The 18,043-nt window shown below is 35.9% G+C and overlaps 2 protein-coding genes across 4 annotated transcripts; both read right to left on the reverse strand.

Annotated features, from left to right (window-relative positions):
• Positions 1–284: 284 nt before the first annotated feature.
• gpatch3 (G patch domain containing 3) lies at positions 285–6,791 on the reverse strand. The gene is made up of 7 exons (XM_039660914.2): positions 6,383–6,791; positions 5,125–5,645; positions 4,411–4,585; positions 2,872–2,931; positions 2,622–2,743; positions 1,735–1,862; positions 285–610 (listed from the first exon to the last, which is right to left on the reverse strand). The coding sequence occupies exons 1-7, from the start codon at positions 6,750–6,752 to the stop codon at positions 424–426; spliced, it is 1,563 nt and encodes a 520-aa protein (XP_039516848.2). The 5' UTR covers positions 6,753–6,791; the 3' UTR covers positions 285–423.
• A 763-nt stretch (positions 6,792–7,554) lies between these two features.
• Positions 7,555–18,007, reverse strand: smpd5 (sphingomyelin phosphodiesterase 5). Of its 3 annotated transcripts, none has more exons than XM_039660912.2 (8): positions 17,865–18,007; positions 13,595–14,687; positions 11,621–11,696; positions 10,622–10,762; positions 10,416–10,505; positions 8,678–8,741; positions 8,127–8,286; positions 7,555–8,041 (listed from the first exon to the last, which is right to left on the reverse strand). In XM_039660912.2, the coding sequence occupies exons 2-8, from the start codon at positions 14,618–14,620 to the stop codon at positions 7,907–7,909; spliced, it is 1,692 nt and encodes a 563-aa protein (XP_039516846.2). In that variant the 5' UTR covers positions 14,621–14,687; positions 17,865–18,007; the 3' UTR covers positions 7,555–7,906. The 3 variants fall into 3 exon arrangements, with proteins under 3 accessions (XP_039516846.2, XP_039516847.2, XP_088974147.1); XM_039660913.2 differs by lacking the exon at positions 17,865–18,007 and adding an exon at positions 17,527–17,664; XM_089118021.1 differs by lacking the exon at positions 17,865–18,007 and adding an exon at positions 17,493–17,656.
• Positions 18,008–18,043: the final 36 nt, after the last annotated feature.

The following is an 18,043-nucleotide window of genomic DNA, read 5'->3' on the forward strand; positions in this document are numbered from 1 at the left end:
GTATAATATTATATAGATTAGTCATTTTGAGTGTGTATGTTTACATGGTTTGAAAGCTAAAGTTTTTTCAAAATAGATATAGAATTTTTAAAAATAAAATATGACATTGCATTAATGATTTTTCATACATTTTCTTACATTGTCAAAACTTTAGAAGGTAATTTCTGTAAAAAAAATTTAACATTTGTTCATTGAATTGCATCTATGTAATAATGATAATGATGAAGTCGACAACTGCACATTCACATCATAACAGTGTAAAGAATATTCAGACAAAACCAAAGTATGTTTCTTTCCTTTGAACACTTTTAATACAGAAATTACAAAAAAAAATATTTACAGCTCTGTATAAGAACAAACTTTGACAGACAATAAATACCCAGTCTTTATAAAATGTTAGTGGATATCACTATAAAACAGCGGTCATCTGGTGGAGTGAGTGCTGCCCGCTGGCCGCCAGAGTTTGTGCTTCATGCTGGTGCTTGGTTGACGCCGCAGGAGTTCATCACCTTTATCAATGTCTTTAGGTTTATCATAAATTGTTGATATATGAAATTCTTTTCTGGGTTTCTTAAGTGGAAGGAATGAGCTGAGCTTCTCTCCATGGTATCTGCAAGACATATGAAATTAAATCATTAGTCATAATCGATCAGTCTAGCCTAAATGTTGTCTCCTGTAAGTCAAAAAATGTAGAGTTGAACTCATCAAAAGGAAATATTACTAATGTGGCTAAAAATAAGTAATTTACAGACATCAAACACCTTTTGACCAATACATTTTCTATGACTTTTATCAAGTTCGGATACATCAGGATTTTATGGCTCATGTAGTATGATAGAGTGAGAATATGGAGAGGGGGAAAACACCAATTTATTAAAAGATCCAAACTAAGCACAAAATATGCAAAAAGATTAAATTCTGATAGCTTGTATTGTAAATCAATGAGATCTTTATGATGGACTACTAACATAAAATGCATATAAATATCAGTCATTATTATCTGCCGATAATGTCTCTCAGAAAGATGATATTTAAATGCTTAGTTTTATGATCAAAGCTCTGAAGTTTCAAAACATATAATGCAATACAATGATGATTGAGAGAAACATTCCTCAAAAAATCATATTTTGATACTTGCATTTGTATAAAATTACTAACATATGGAATATCAAGTAAACCAACGTTGCTTCAATAAGTGTTCATCTTGAAATATTACTAACAATATAGAGGTTATGTACTTCTCTGTCTAGCTTTAAAAGATCTTTAAAAAAAGAAAATTGTTAATGAGTATTCAGTTAGTATGTAAATTTTGTTAATATTATGTAAAAAAAAAATGCATGTGCAGTATTATATAATTATGTATACTGTTTTTTTTATAATTTATAATGCTGATTTGTTCTTCTGTTTAGCTTCAAAAGGTCTTTAAAAAAGAAAATTGTTAATGTTTATTCAGTTAGTATGTAAATTTTGTTAATATTATGTAAAAAAAATTATTAGCAGTATTGTATAATTACATATACTGTTTTTGTATAATTTATAATGCTGATTCTTCAGGTACTGTATATGGTTAAATAGGGTAGGCAAACATAAGCCTCAGCTTTTTTGGGGGGTTATATCATTGTAAATTAATTTACCAGACAAATTCTTATTCTTCTGTTTACTTCATAAAAATCAGTAAAGATGTAGAAATTCTGAATTCAGAATAGTAGCAGGAGATCACGTGCCCACACTCACCCAAAGCCTCTCTTACAGTTGGGATGCTGTCCTTCGCTCTCTAAAGCATCGGTTATCCCAACCTGACTGCTCCCGAGACTTTCTCCATCCTTCCAGCCCTGTTTCTCCATCACACGCCTGCCGAATCCCTGCAACACACAACAGCTTTTAAGCACAGGTCCTTTTAAAACGTCATTAATGACTCACCCTGTCGTTCCAAGCCCGTAAGACCTCGGTATATTTTAGATTTAGTCCGAGAGCTTTCTGTCCCTCCATTGAAAATGTATGTACGGTATACTGTCCTTGTCCAGAACCACATCAGTGGGTTAGTTACAATGTTTTGAAGCATCAAAAATACATTTTGGTCCAAAAATATCAAAAACTATGACTTTATTCAGCATTGTATTGGATCCGCGTTCAGTGAGACGTTGCTGACGTCAGCCGCGTCTTACGTCACTGAACACGGATCCAGAACCGGAAGACAATACAATGCTGAATAAAGTCGTAGTTTTTGTTATTTTTGGACCAAAATGTATTTTCGACGCTTCAAAACACTCTAACTAACCCACTGATGTCACATGGACTACTTTGATGATGTCTTTATTTCCTTTCTGGACAAGGACAGTATACCGTACATACATTTTCAATGGAGGGACAGAAAGCTCTTGGCGTAAATCTAAAATATGTGTATAAATAAACTGTTTTCTGAAGATGAACGGAGGTCTTACAGGCTTGGGACGACATGAGGTGAGTCATTAATGACATCATTTTCATTTTTGGGTGAACTAACCCTTTAAAGTGCGACTAACGGTACAAAAGTATGCTTTTTAACATTGAAATTGGTAAAGAACTATCCCTAGTCTACACTTGTGAGTTATAGAGCGGTGGATTATAAAAAACATCCAAACCTTTGTAAACCTCTCAAAGTTGCCGATTTTCTGTTGGCGTCCCGGCAGCCCATCCAGACCCTCCCGGAGTCTCGTTTCAGAGCGCATGCGCACATAATCTCTGGAGTCCATGTCTCCGCCGTCTGAGGAGACACAATCACAGTAATACATTGTGTTTGATGTCATGTAAACAGGACTCAGGTGTTGTCAGTCTGTAATTGTGTCGGGCTTAAATCAAAGCAGCCGTAATTATGGAATCATGAAGATTTACCTCGGTCATAATAGACGCTCATATCCACGTCCCAGTCGTCTGCTGTTTGCTCATCGAAATCTGTGAGAAATCAAAGGGGAGAGATGAGCAACATAAGCCTGAATAAAGCATGTGTGCTGATAATAATGATGCACATCGAGCATCTGTTCCTATACAATAAAGATGGCCTTATTAAACCTGTCAGCTTGGTTTAACTATTTCACTAACGCAGATCAAAAATGCTAGAATAACTTGTGATAGTCTTGGTTGGTAGAATCAGTAAGAATAGGTTGAAAATGAAAAAATCCGGTCATAATGTTTAAGCAAAAGTGTTTTCAGCAAAAGTCACTATCACAATGCTGCAACCTGATTGGACAAAGCGCAAATAAATACAACATGATGAATAATTACATTGCAGAAAAAAAAAAAACTTGATCGTTGAAAAAAACAAAAAAACAAATACAATTGGTTATGAGTTTCCTGTATTGTACTATTATTTACCTAATGTACATTATTTTATTTTTGATTATATTGTATACATCATGATAAATGCAAATTTAAAATGATAAATCTTAATTTATGAAAGAAAAATCTTTTATTTTTTCATTATTAAAAAACAAATGCAAATATAAAATCTACATTTATGGAAAATAAATTACATATCTTTTTCTAATTATTTAATAACACAACTGTAATAATTACAATACTAATATTTAGTCTTTCTTTCTTCATTTATCAAACCATTAAGCTTTTATTTTGGCGGATTGCCAGCAAATGCATATAAAACAGAACCATTCTGAGATGCTGAAATACTGTATTACGAGTTGCATGTGTGTAAATAAACACAGTGCTTAACTCATGGATGTATTTATTATATATATATATATATATTAGGGCTGTGCAAAAATTAATTGCGATTAATCGCATCCAAAATAAAAGTTTGTGTTTACATAATATATTTGTGTGTGTTGTATATAATTATTTTGTATATATAAATACACACACATGCATGTATATATTTAAGAAAATGTGTTATTCATATATAAAATATTTATATAATATAGATTATGTATTTATATATATATATATATATATATATATACAGAATTTAAGCACAAATAATTCTTAAATATATACATGCATGCATAGGTATTTATATATAAAAAAATAATTATATACAGCACACACACATATATTATGTAAACACAGACTTTTATTTTGGATGCGATTATTCACAATTAATTAGCCCTAATATATATATATATATATATATATGAAGAAAATTATATAATATAAATATATAAACTATATTTTTTTCTTTTGGTTTACATAACATTTATTTTATTTTTTCGGGGTCAATGAAATTTTTTTCAGGGCAAGTTCAAATCTGATCTAGTGGATCAACAGGGCTCCTCAATTTATTCTTTCAATATGAACTCATACAGCTCCAGACGCAGCGCATCTCTTAATGTTAAGATTATAATAGACTGGACCTACTCAGCTATTTTATTAGAACTTGGGCTGGAAATTTCATCAAGCACAACTGTTTGCCAATGGTACCTCCTTCTTCCTCGTGCCAGAACTGAGCGTCTGTGTAGAAGACGAGGCCGGATCCGCCCTTCTCCCACTTGAGCTCGATCTCCTCCTCATAGAGCCTCTCTTTGGAGCGCTCCTGGCTGGTGACATCATCGTGGAGGGCCTCGTGACGCTCCCACTCCTCACAGCGGTCATCGTCCTGCGCAGAGCACACATTCAACATGCAGATTTTTGACTTAATATTATTTATCTAGCCGCAAAAACATTTATCGGCAAAATCCCTGTAAATAACTCGCATTGGGGCGGTACGATGTTGTAAAAAACCAACAATGCAATATTTTGTTTTTCTGCAATAACAAAAATAGTTTACTCTTTACAAGAACCATCTTTCAGTAGTCAAAAAGGTTTAAAAAATATCTTTAAAATATCTTGTTTTGACCCATTCAATATGACTATAAAAGATAGTATGACTATTAAGATATTATTGTGACTATTACTATTATTAAATAAAAATATTAAACAAAATAAGAAATGTATTTTCATCATAATACCATTGTACTGTAAAATAAAGTAGCGTATTTAATAAAAAAAACTTTTTTTATAGTACAACTGTAAAAATTACAATACTAATATTTAGTCTTTATTTCTTAATTTTCAAACATTATGTGTGTGTGTGTGTGTATCCACATAAAATTAAAAAGGATATATTTATTTAATTTTCAGCCAGCCCTAACTCACATCATCAGGGCCTGACAGCTCCTCTTCACTTTCTGCTTCCTGTGACTCTTGATTGACAGGTAAAGTGGGCGTGTCCTCATCTACTGTTTGTGTGGTTGTGGGCGTGTCCTGGTCTCCTGTTTGTGTGGTTGTGGGCGTGTCCTGGTCTCCTGTTTGTGTGGTTGTGGGCGTGTCCAGGCCCCCGGGGCCCGAAATCTCCACTCCTCCCGCAGTGAACACGCTCTCCTCTGAGGATCTCACGACTGTGCTGTTGTAATACATGTATGGCACGTTGCCGTAGCGCCGATTCGAACCCGTCTTGGGAAAAGTGAGACCCAGCTTGCGGATGAGGCGCGGCGGCAGACGACAGGACTGAATGAGCTGAAGGAAAACAGTCACAGGTGTCCCGACGTTCCCCGATGGCATGAGGGAGGGCGGATTGAGCTCCGGAAGGCCCTTGAGGTCAGTCATGGTGAAATGCTCTGACTGGGCAAGGTGGCGTCTCATCTCAATCTTTGTCTTGTAGGGGAATGAATTATGATCTAGAACAAAGAGAGATCAATTTGATTATCTGTTCAAGCTACAATCAGATGGCTATTACATTGAGCACTGTAGGCAGTTTAGATAGATTGTAAAAGATATTTCAAACTGTGTGACACTTGACAATAATTCCCATTTTCCCTTTGCAATTTAACATCATCAGACGGTTCATGTTCACCCTTAAACAACTTCACAAAAAAGTTAGTTTTTTTTTTTATCTCACATGTTCATTAAGTCTCATATTTACCACAAATAAAACCTAGAGCCTAAAGAAAATTAAAAACGTTTTATATTACAAAAATATTTGTATTTATTTTAATTCTTAAAAAAACACAAATGTTGTAAACAGCATAACAATTAACTGATGATGAAAAATATTTTTTAAATGTAAATATGAAAAGAAAAATGACATTTATATATATCATTTCAATCATAATAAATTATAAATGTAAAGATAAAAAAATAAATCTTAATTTATGAAAAAATATATTTACATTATTTAACATTTCTCATTTAAAAAAATAATATACAATGATTAATCTTAATTTATGAAAATTTTAATTTATTACTTTCACATTTAATTACAAACATTAAATGATAAATCTTAAATTATAAAAAAAAAGTCTATTTTATAATTTGTGTGTGTTAGGGCCAGTAAAAAGTAGAAATTTGAACACTGGTTGAACAATCCAAACATCGTATTAATATGGTGGAACTTTTATTTTGAAAGGTCACTCACCAGCCTGCTCTGACACTTTAACTCTCCGAATCAAACATTTTCTCCGCAGGTAGTTTCCTTTAGAGTCGATCCACTGGTTCCCTGAATACATCTTCATGAATCTGTCGGATTCCTTTGAGCGAACAGATACCACACAACAACACAAACCCGGGTGTTTCCCACCAGGACCGTCGGAACCCTCCGTCCGCTCGCTGACTCCTGCTTCTGCCGCAGGAAACTGCACACGAACCTCCGGACGATGGCGATAATGGAAACACACGAATCCTTTACTTTCTATAAACTGGCTGAAATAGTTCCTCAGGTCTGCGGATCGGAGCCGGCCAGGAATGTTGTTTACAACGAAATACGTCGCCTCTTCCGACGCCGCCATTGTGAAAGTGAAGCCAGATTTCACGCCACTGGTACACCATGCAGAAGTTGTTTCAAAATAAAAGTCAAAGCAAAACAAAACAAAATCTTTTTAAATAACGCACAGTATGTTGATATTTTATTTAACACCGTTTTATGTGTGTAATCTCGTTATACGTAGGCTAATTTTTTACCTCATAATTATTACAAAAAAGTAGTTCTGTCAAATCGAACACGACATATTTCAACCACAAACTTTTACGTTAGATGCGATCAATTTGACAGAAAATGATCACTTTTAATGTCAAAATTAAAATTGGCAGAAACGCGATTCCATAGTTCTATGCATTACAGCAAAAAGTGTGCAGTTTGTGAGTGTGCATATATTTGTAAATTCTAAATAATAACTTTTCAAACATGTTTTTACAAGAAAGTACAGGTACATGGATACTAGCAGATGATAATATTGTGGTGCTTTGATATATACTATTAGACAATAACATTTAAATACTATGGTATTTAAACCAAATTTGCATTTGGCAAAAAGCTTTTATCCAAAGTGACTTGCATTGCATTTCAAGGTATATATTTTTTCAAATGTAAATACAAGTAGCTCATGTAAATGTATTATTTCTGACAAGAAAATAAAGCATTTGATCTGAATTCTCTTGGCCTGGCATTTTCTGAAATTCAAAACAACAGGATTGATCTAAATTAGATCTCAATTCTCAGAAAACTGATATGCTCACAATACACAATAACACCTCTTTTCAGAGAGAACTGCAATAAAACACCTCAGAAAAAGTGTCAAGAGAGGCATAATATGAAAAAAAATCTAGCTTTTTATTAAAATATATTTCCAATATCATTTCTGTGTTGTCATGAAAAAATGTGTCATTAAAAAAAAAAAACAGATTTTAAACTAAGCGTGTCATATCTATCCACATTACTGGCACTGTACAGAGAGGATATGCATAGCAAAGAGTGACAAGAGTGTCAGAACTATTGCTTTGTTCAAACAGTGATTCATATAGTGATATTTGGTGTTTTCTCCACATGTCAAGCATTTAAAAATGATAGGCAATGTTTTTCCAAACCCATATGAGGGTGAATAATATTTTTTTTTGGCTGAACTATTCCTCTAAAGCATTCATTACTTATAGATATTTTAAAGTGTCAGCAGTCTGGTCCACTAGAAAGCACACACGGGCTGATCTCTTCTGAATCTAGAGACACAGAGAGTCTAAAGCCCACAGGAATGTGGTCCGTCAGGCCAGCCAGCTGAGTCACGTATGTAAACTCTTCCACGTCCTACACGGGAAAAAAACACAGTGCTTTTACTGCAAGTGTATTAAACACTGAAGCACAAACGTTTCATTCTTAGCAGGAAACGCACCGTTTTGCAGTGACTGGCGACGGAGCTCTCTCGATACAGAAGGTAATCGATCCGTCGACCCACCCAGGGTTGATCCGGCTCAGGATAAACCAGAGGAACGCCGTCCGCCGGCACCGGCGGGGATAAATAGTCCTTGCGCAGTTCTTCAATTTCCAAAGTTCTGCAGAGAAGATCAAGGCCTGATTAGTTACAGAACGCTCTGACTGAATCAAAACCTGTTCAAACTATGCAGATTTTTCTATGCTATGCTTCATTTCATCAAACTTTATCCCCCGGTTTCACAGACATGGCTCAAGTCTAGTCCCAGACTAAAATGCTTGTTTGAGCTGTTTTAACTTTCAACTTGCACTGACATTTCTTTAAAAAAAAATGTAAGATATGTTTTGTCTCAAGATGCATACCAATGCTTTTTTTTTTCTAAGGCACATTTATAAAAGCTACTTAAATGTCCTTTGAACTAATGCCAAATCCTGGCTTAATCTAAGCCCTGTCTGTGAAACCAGGCCTATATGTATATTTCAAGTCTATATATATATATATATATATCTCACCGCTGCAGGTTGTCTGGAGTCCTCGTGTTCTCCTTATAGAGTGTTGGCTGTTCCAGCAGGGTTCCTACAAATAAAACCACTAGTTTTATATTTCTATTTGGAATTTCACAAAACATAATAATTTACATTTTTAAATTATTCATGCAAAACTATAAATATATGACACAATTGCATACAACAAAGAATGAAAAGAAACAACATCCTAATAGTAAAACCCAAATTAAAGTGGAATAGAAATAAAAAAATTAAAGTTTTTATTTAACCACAGAACAGCCGAAACAGCAACTTAACACACCAAAATGTACGTTCATTTCACAAAGCGTGTTCAAATGTGCTGGTATTAAAGATACAATACGCAGGATTTTTTGCCACCAGGGGTCGCTAACCTCTTACAATAACAAAGGCGTATATTGATGACGCAAAGCATTAAGCGGAATTGTGGATCTTGTCGTCAAGTTGATGGATGTTTTTGGATGAGTGAATACATTGATGTTTTTAACATGACTGGTAGGGCGTGATTGCTAGACGTATAATTTACCAACGCCACGCGCAACGCGAGTCCCGCAGATATAAAGGAATAAGGACATTTAATTCTACCGAACTACACGCTGAATTACTCACACAGGTCAGACTCAGTTTATTAGAGGAATTAAACTTGAGGTTACGCAGCGCTGCTTCACTTGCTCTAACAGTTTCACTATCACACTAAACGCCATTTGTGTGTGTTGGCTTGTTGTGTGAGACTAAGCTAGATTAACATTAGAGAATAACATACAGATCATATTCTAACTTTTCATCATGTTGAACTATAAAACATTGATTGGTTTTATGTACATTTGCTCTCCTGTCTAATAAAGTAACATGCAACACTCTGTCAAGTGGAAGTTAGTCGCGGACGTGGAGCTCTCGGCATCTCGAAAGATGTTGATCTTCGTTTAGGTCCTCTTTTTGTCTGAAAGTCTGCTTGCCATGGTCCATAATGTTTGAACAAAACAACAACAGCGTGAGCGTCCTGCTACGCATAACGGGCATAACCCGGTTGTCCATGTCCGTCGCCATGGTTACTATTGCAGTACGAGGTCAAACCTGGCGGAAACCGGGGGTAACGCGGATATGACGTCATTGACTGGCGACTCCTCACCCCTGCTCACACGCCCCCGTTTCCTTGGTTAAAATCGCAATTTTCTCACGATTTACAAATAGTTGGAAACATTTGGGATATTGCAAGTAATCAACTCAACAAATAATATAACATTGGCCTAGTGTTTTTTTGGGATATTTTACTGCATATTGTACCTTTAAGATGAGTTTTAGTAGTTTAAACGCTCCTGTGGTTGAATGATTTCGAACAGCCACAAAAAACGTCGACCTAATCCACAAACATTATGGGAAGCGCTCTAGCCAGACGGGATTTAAACTTTGTCGGCTGAAGATCCAAGTTCGGTTTGTAGATGAAAAAACCTCCCAAGCACAATGTTCTCTCACCGTTCCTGATTTCTAACACACACTCCCAGCGTTCAGCATGTCTTGCGACTGTCAGAGCAGAAACGAAAGCTGATGCTCTGAATGTTGTCTCTGTGTGTGTTTATATATATGTTGCTCAATGCGACAGAAGTGGTTGAGGACAAAAGAGACGGATTAAAACACCAGGTGTAAACGTCTACTTGTGATCTGATCGACTAAAACGCATCTCAATACCAGGTGTAAACAGGGCCTAAGAAGCAAACAAGAGTGTTACCGATGACCCAGGGCTTCTCTTTCCCGGGTCCAGCTCTGCAGGGGTCTGTATATTCCTCAAACACACTATGGCTTTGCTCCAACCTGTCATCTAGTAAAAACATATGAAAGACACATGAAAATGCATTTTTTTTCTGAACTTCCTGTGCATAAATATTGATCTTTAATCAAGACGAAGTCGTGTGTGGTGTGTTGTTCGGTACATACCAGGAGAGCAGTTGTCGAAGTTAAAATCTCCACAAAGCACGTCAAACATCACCATTTCATCTTCTCGCCTGGTCACTGCTTGAAACTCACTGATCCATTTGGTCAACATGTTAAGCTGCTCAAAGCGTATCTCTCCATCCCCTAATCAAACACCAGAAGTGTCTTCATTTTTGATATGCTTCAAAGCATATTATTATACATATTTGTGCAATTATATTATTTTCAATTACAATTATAATGCTCATGATCTATAATACTTAAGTATGCGAAAAACAATCTGTCTAAACCACTGGGATTCTAGACAATTTAATTGAATTGGATTGCATTACACAAAACATCCAAAAATGTATATTTTGTCATTATTTATTCATGTTTTGTTAATCCAAACCTGTATTTGAGATCTGAGTGCTTTGGTGCAAGTTCTTTAATTTTATTTAAAGCTATCATATGACTCGTAATATAAAACACAAGTTATATGGATAGATGGACTACTGTTATGATGCTTTTATGGCACTTTAATGATGTTTTTATTCTGTTTGGAGCGGACACGGTCACTATGAAATGTTCCTCTAGCTTGAGTTTGTGAGTTTATTAAAAGTAATAATTCAATAAAAATATCATTTTTATTGTTAAATAAATAATTAAATACATCTACATTAACTAAAATAAAAACAATAAAATAAAACACAAAAAATGTGAAATATCTTATTTGTTTATCTGCATGTAATGTAAGCATTAACCAACATCAGAGAATTGTAAACATGAGTAATTAATGTTGAAATATTATTATAACATCTCAGGGAGACTTTAAGTAAATATTTCAGCTTAAAGTACAAGAATAAGAAGTTAGCCTGACAAAAAAAAGTTGAGAATTTAGAAAAGACAATAACAGCGTACAGGTTTGGAACGACATGACGATGAATAAACAAACAAAAACATTCATTTTATAGGTGAACTATTTCTGTAGATGCATCATAACAATAATAACAACACACTTGCCTTGAGGAGCGTGCAGATGAGTGCAGTTAATATAGCCAACCATTTTCTTTTCGCCTTTTTGTAACCCTATCTCCACCTTGTGAGAAAATAATTTGGTTTAGGCACACCTTTTAGTATAGTTAGTTTAAGGCCCCGATAAACTTCAAGCAAAATAGAAGAAGAAACTGGTGTCACATCATTTTGAACAAAATCAGGCCAAAATCAAGTTTGTTTCGGGAGTTCGAAACAAATTCCAAACTTTCGAACTACCATTGGTCCATGGCGATTACATAATAGGTGGGTGTGGCTCTGAGGCCCCGCCTTCGTTGACTAATTTCTTCTGTTCAGTCCATGGAGGTCAGATGCAAGTAAAAACATGAACACACCAGAGCGAGAGCTGCTTTATAGTAGAAATTGAAGTTGTATTTCTAAATAAAAGCAATGTTTTCATGTTTTATATTGTAAAGCTGCTTGCTTTTAAAGCAATATGTATAAACGTGACTCGACTTGAGTGCCAAATTGCAGAGCTGGTGTGAACATATGCACTTCACAACTGTTGTTTTCTCACCGCTGTCATGTTACTTGTGTTTATGTATTGAGAGGAAAGCGTGCAGCACATATTTATAACACATGACCTGAGAGGGGCTAATTTGCATATTCATAGAACAAAAAAACTTTTAATTTGTAATTTTGGTGGTCAAAAAATAGTTTTAAGGGATACAATTATTGACTTAAGGTGGACTCCATTTTGTCAGTCAAACATTTTGGGAACTTTAATGTTTAAAGTTCTCCGAACATTCTGAAACAAGTAGTAACATTTTAAAAATGTTAGATGAATGTTTGAGAAAAATAAGTTGTACAAGCCATGTATAAATAACATTTTTGTGCTAACGTTTTGAAATCATTATTAAAGGTGCATTGCGCAACATTTCATTTTCATGTTAAAAATAGCAGTTTTTCTAACCCATACTAAACCATTGCTTGATGGGCTGAATGAGCCCTTCTCGGATCACTGCGATCACCTCTTTAATCCTGTACAGTAAAATAAATAAAGAGGGATTCGGGACGGAGTTTGAGACTGGGCATGACGTCATGCACGTTCACACACACCTGGCTATATCTGGCAGGTTTGTGTATTCGCCGCCATTCTCCGTATCAGCGAAGGCAACTCGAGCGACAAAACTTTCATCAACTTTCAAAAAAGTAGAAGATGGATTCAAAGAGACCGGCTTGTAGTTCAGTCCAAACCCCAACGCAAACTCCACGTAAGACAAAGAAAAGAAAACTTGTGTCGGAATAAGACGAGAGTCAACATCGGGAAGGCTTTCAACAAATGGAGAGATCTCCGGTCGGCTCTAGGCCTCAAACGGGTCCTATACAAAGTAATAACTTATATTGTTCATGAACGTGTTTCCATAATAATACAATCATAAGTTGATACAGTAAACACATAAAACAGTTCAACATGGAGATAGATGGAAACAAAAACTGAAGTTTTCTACTACCCCCATTTTCCCCTCACACACACATAAGTGTGTAATTTACTGAAATGCCTTTCCTTTCATATATTTAAAATGATTTGCAGATTTATAACTTTATTACCTCTGAAGACATTATGACTATAACAATAAAATTTGTGTGGATGATGCTCCTTTGGTTATGAACAGCTCGTGCAAGCGTGTGGTCCATGAGCGTGCACACCTCTGGTTGCAGTTTCGCTTGTCGCCAGAGGGGGCGTTGTTCTGCAAAAACTCAGAGACTTGCGCAATGCACCTTTAAAGACTAGATAATATTCTATTAACGCTACTGGAGGAACTTTGAGAGAACCTTGCCAAAACATTAGCCGAAACTCGGAGAACGTCCCCAGTTAGCTGGGATAGCGCTGCTCAGGTAACTTCTTTTTACCCCCCAAGCGAAGAGCAGAAAATACCTTTGCTGTGAGTTTACCAGGGCCTTTCATTTCCAAATATTGCAGTTTTAAACAGAATGCTTTACCTTTACAGCCAGCAGGCCTTTGGCAGCCAGCGCGTCCTCTCCTCGGCTGTTCGGAAAGCAGCGGTACTGAGCCTCCATCACGGGATAGCGACTGGCCAGGAACAGACCACTGTTAAAAAACTTGAAAGAGGAGCAGGTTCCAGCAGGCTGGCAGGCGTAAACGCCAACGTCATAGAGAACGTGTTCATAGAGCGGCCCGAGAGCCTGTGTGAGCTTCAGAGCGGCTCTCTTATCGAAAACCTCCTGGAGGCAAACTATATCCACAGAGGACGGGAACAAACTGGACACTTCCACCAGCATGTCTCCGTCTCGTAAGGAACGAGGCGGGTGCTTGTGCTGCTTGGAGTTCTGGTTGCAGTTGGGTTTGGGAAACACCTGCTGGTTTGGGCCATTGGTTTCATCCGCTTCAGTCCCGTCCTTCTGACCTGTGATGGAAAAGTCTACAGATCCGTACGAGGACGGGGTCGGTTGCGGAATCAAACTGCTGGATGGGGTAACGGTGCCGCAGCTACTCGGAGAATCTACGAAAATACGGATGTGCGGGCGAGTGGCACCCTGCACGATGCTTTTCCCGATGACTGACGCGCGCTGTTGCGTATGCCCGAGGTTGTTGAAGCGCGCTACGCCGTCGGGCAGCAAGCACAGGTTGCCTGTCAGAAACCCAAAACTGAGCTTCTTCGTGTCCTCCCATCTAGAATTACGATCCTCCGTGTGTACGATCCGCACCTGTCGGCGGTACGAGAACGGCCGCCGTACGGCCTGGAGTGGAGCCCATAGTACGAATCCCAAGAGGGCGAATGGTGTGGAAAGTATAAACAGGATGAAGAACAGGACGGAGCCAAAGACGAGCTTAAGCGGGTGGAGGTAGCACTCCTGTTCGCACCTCAGGACGCGCTCCAGACTGGTGGAGACGCAGACGGCGAGGAGACGGTCCAGGAACCAGAAACACGGGAAGATGAGACTCCATCCGACAGCATGGAGACCTTCCAGAAAACAGTTGGGGAAAGGAGACTCTCTTAAAGACATGCCTCAGCGCCGCACGCCACGGGGAGAAGCCTTGTCATCTCAGATCTTCCACATAACCACTCGAACTCTGTGGCAAATAAGGTGAAAATGTTGGAAAGTTTAGAAAGTGAAAAGCTATGTATTGTATTGTATGCAAATGGATTGTACAGCATACGGCTGTTCCCAGTAGCCAGTGATTATACAGTAGTTTATAAAGTTGTAAATATGGATATTAGGGCTGGGCAACGATTAATCGCGATTAATCACATTCAAAATAAAAGTTTGTGTTTACAATATATATGTGTGTATATTTATTTTGTATATAAAAATTCACACACATGCTTGTATATATTTAAGAAAAATGTGTTATTAATATATAAAATATTGATATTTATATTTAATATACATAATGTATAAATATTAGGGCTGTCAAATGATTAATTGCATCCAAAATAAAGGTTTGTGTTTACATGATATATGTGGGTGCACTGTGTATAATTATTTTATATATATATATATATATATATATATATATATATATATATATATATAAATACACACACATGCTTGTATATATTTAAGAAATATTTTCATGTATACACTGTATATAGATTTATATATAATTTATATTATATATAAATATAAATATTATATATATATATAAATAAATTTTTTCTTAAATGTACATGCATGTGTGTGTATTTATATATATATATATATATATATATATATAAAATAATTATACAAAGTCCATCCACATATTTATATACACACAAACTTTTATTTTGGATGCGATTAATCGCGATTGTTTGACAGCCCTAATAAATATATATACAGTATATACATGCAAATATTTCTTGAATATATACATGCATGTGTGTGTATTTATATATGCAAAATAATTATACACACTACACACATATATTATGTAAACACAAACTTTTATTTTGGATACGATTAATCACGATCCTAAAATTTCTTACAAAAAACTTTCTTCAAAAACTCAGGCACTATTCAAAGCTGTGAAGAGCCAAGATTTTATTTCATATAACACTTATTGTGTTTGGCTAAAAGAAGAAAGTCACTCCTCTAGGATGCCTTAAGGGTGAGTATGGGATAATTTCCATTTTAGGGTGAACTATTCCTCTAACGACATCTAAAACCATAAAAAAAATTAAAATTAATTGAAATAAAATATAATAAAATAACTCTGAACCAAGGTTATTATCATTAACTAAAACATTTTTTTAAGTATGTGAAATAAAATAACGTTAACTAAAATAAATAAATAAAAATATATAAAATATATATTTTATTTTAGCCAGCTGCCTGCCAACAAGCATTTCTCCTTTTAGTTTAGTTTAAGATGAAGTAGTAAAATTACTTACACTAAAATAAAAAAATGACAAAAGGACAAATAAAATTGACAAAAAATATAACTAAAATTGAAAATGTAAATAAAAAATTTGCATATTCAAATATCAAAAACAATATCTCAATGATACTAAAATAACCTTTTCACACAGCAGTCAAAACTTCAGACACACTGACTATTTTCCATGTTAGAATAATAGTAAATATTCAAATTATTTACAACAACTAAAATAAAACTGGCTTGAACAACACGCTGTGTCACTAGTCTGTCTTAATAAAAGCCCAGCAAAACAAAGCTAAAATGCTCTAGGAGAAGTAGACAATATTTTTATACACCCAGTCAGTTAGTGAATGGCTTTTGGCAATCCCTTTTCTTTTCAATGCATTTGTTTTGTGAATGGCTCCTTTGACAAACACAATAATCTCCACGCAGCCTGTAGAACAGGAGAAACATGCTTTCATAACCTTCGGTTAGAATTTATTTTCCTTTACGTACAATAAAATGTTTCAGTTCTCAACTGATGGTTTGTTTTCAAATTGTAGGTAATAAATCTTTCACATTGATGCATTTAGCAGACTTACATACATTTATTACATACTTATTTCTAGGGAACCTATGACCTTGGCATTAAATGTAAAAACAAATGTATAATTCAAAAACACCTACATCTGCTCCAAAATGGTGCTTCTTCAATTGCCTGACATTTCAAAACTGTCTGTATCTAATAATAATGATACCCTCATGTCACGATTAGATACATATCACGATACTGATACGATATTATTGCGATACTCCAAGACATGTGGTAAAGGTTAACAAAAACTGTACTGTTAAATTTGATGTATTGACATTGTGGGTTTAAATGAATAGGCTTGGATTTGGCGCTTGTAACCCCAATGCACATGACAATGGTGACACCAGAATAACAATATTCATGATTCTGAAGCTGAAAATAGTAATACTGAATTATTTTAGACAAATATGCCTCTTTTTACTAGCAACATCAGACATTTGGCATCATCAGGACCCAAAAATATTCCCCCATTGCATTATTATACATTATATTAAACATAATATAGTAGTTTAATGTTGTACTGACACTAAAACTCTGAAAACCAGAATTTTTTCTCACACAGTAATTTTTATTTTGGGGGAACTATCCATCCACGATAGATATTGTCATTTGTCACTATCCACGACACGTATTGTTGCATTTTTGCATTGCGATATATATTGTTGCACGATATATTGTTACACCCCTAGTATCATGGGATATGTCCGAGTCGTTTCTGAATGAGGGAACTCATCCATACAAATATTGTCAGCAAAACAGCCCTGCCAATAACTACAACAAGATACTATGACATGTACAGTATAAGAGATAAACATCAGAGGATAATGGTGCATTTCTGCCACCAGCCCTGGATAATTCGTGAGTATGTATACTGCAGAAACAGTACTATAGTATGGCAGTTTGCTATTCAAGAGCCAATAGTGCATTAGAGATTAGAGACTTACAGTAGCAGGGATCTTCTGTTGACCGCACACTCACCTGGATTAATGCCTATTGATTTATCGATCGAGATCATTTACGACACTGATATGATGCATACTGATGAATAATGAAATCAGATGCATGTAATTGCACTGCAGGAAACAGGGAAACAGGTCCAAACATGCACCGGGTCTAATGCAAGATGAACTCCACACGTGTGCTGACGTCATTCTGAATCTGCGCGAAATTACCATATTACAATTGTATTCTCTCTTCCTCTCCAGTCTAAACCCTGTTACGGCTTTCTGTAATCTACCTACAGTCACGTGTCACTGGTGACCAGATCCCGGTTAGCGGGGCGGAAATGGCGAGCTGGTAAAGTTTACCTGTCTTACCTGACTCTGTTTGTGTTTCGCGCGACAGGCTTTGCTTTGAACGTGAGCTGATGTTGCGGTCAGTCCGTGTATTGGACACCTTTCTGATTCAGCGAATCCGATTCATCAGTCCCTCTGCTGCTCGTGTTCCTCCAGCGGTTTCTACACGCGTCACGCACACATACAGTATAGTAGGTCAT

The sequence above is a fragment of the Pimephales promelas genome, chromosome 12 (genome assembly GCF_988280905.1).
Source record: "Pimephales promelas chromosome 12, fPimPro1.hap1.1, whole genome shotgun sequence".
Classification (NCBI taxonomy): domain Eukaryota; kingdom Metazoa; phylum Chordata; class Actinopteri; order Cypriniformes; family Leuciscidae; genus Pimephales; species Pimephales promelas.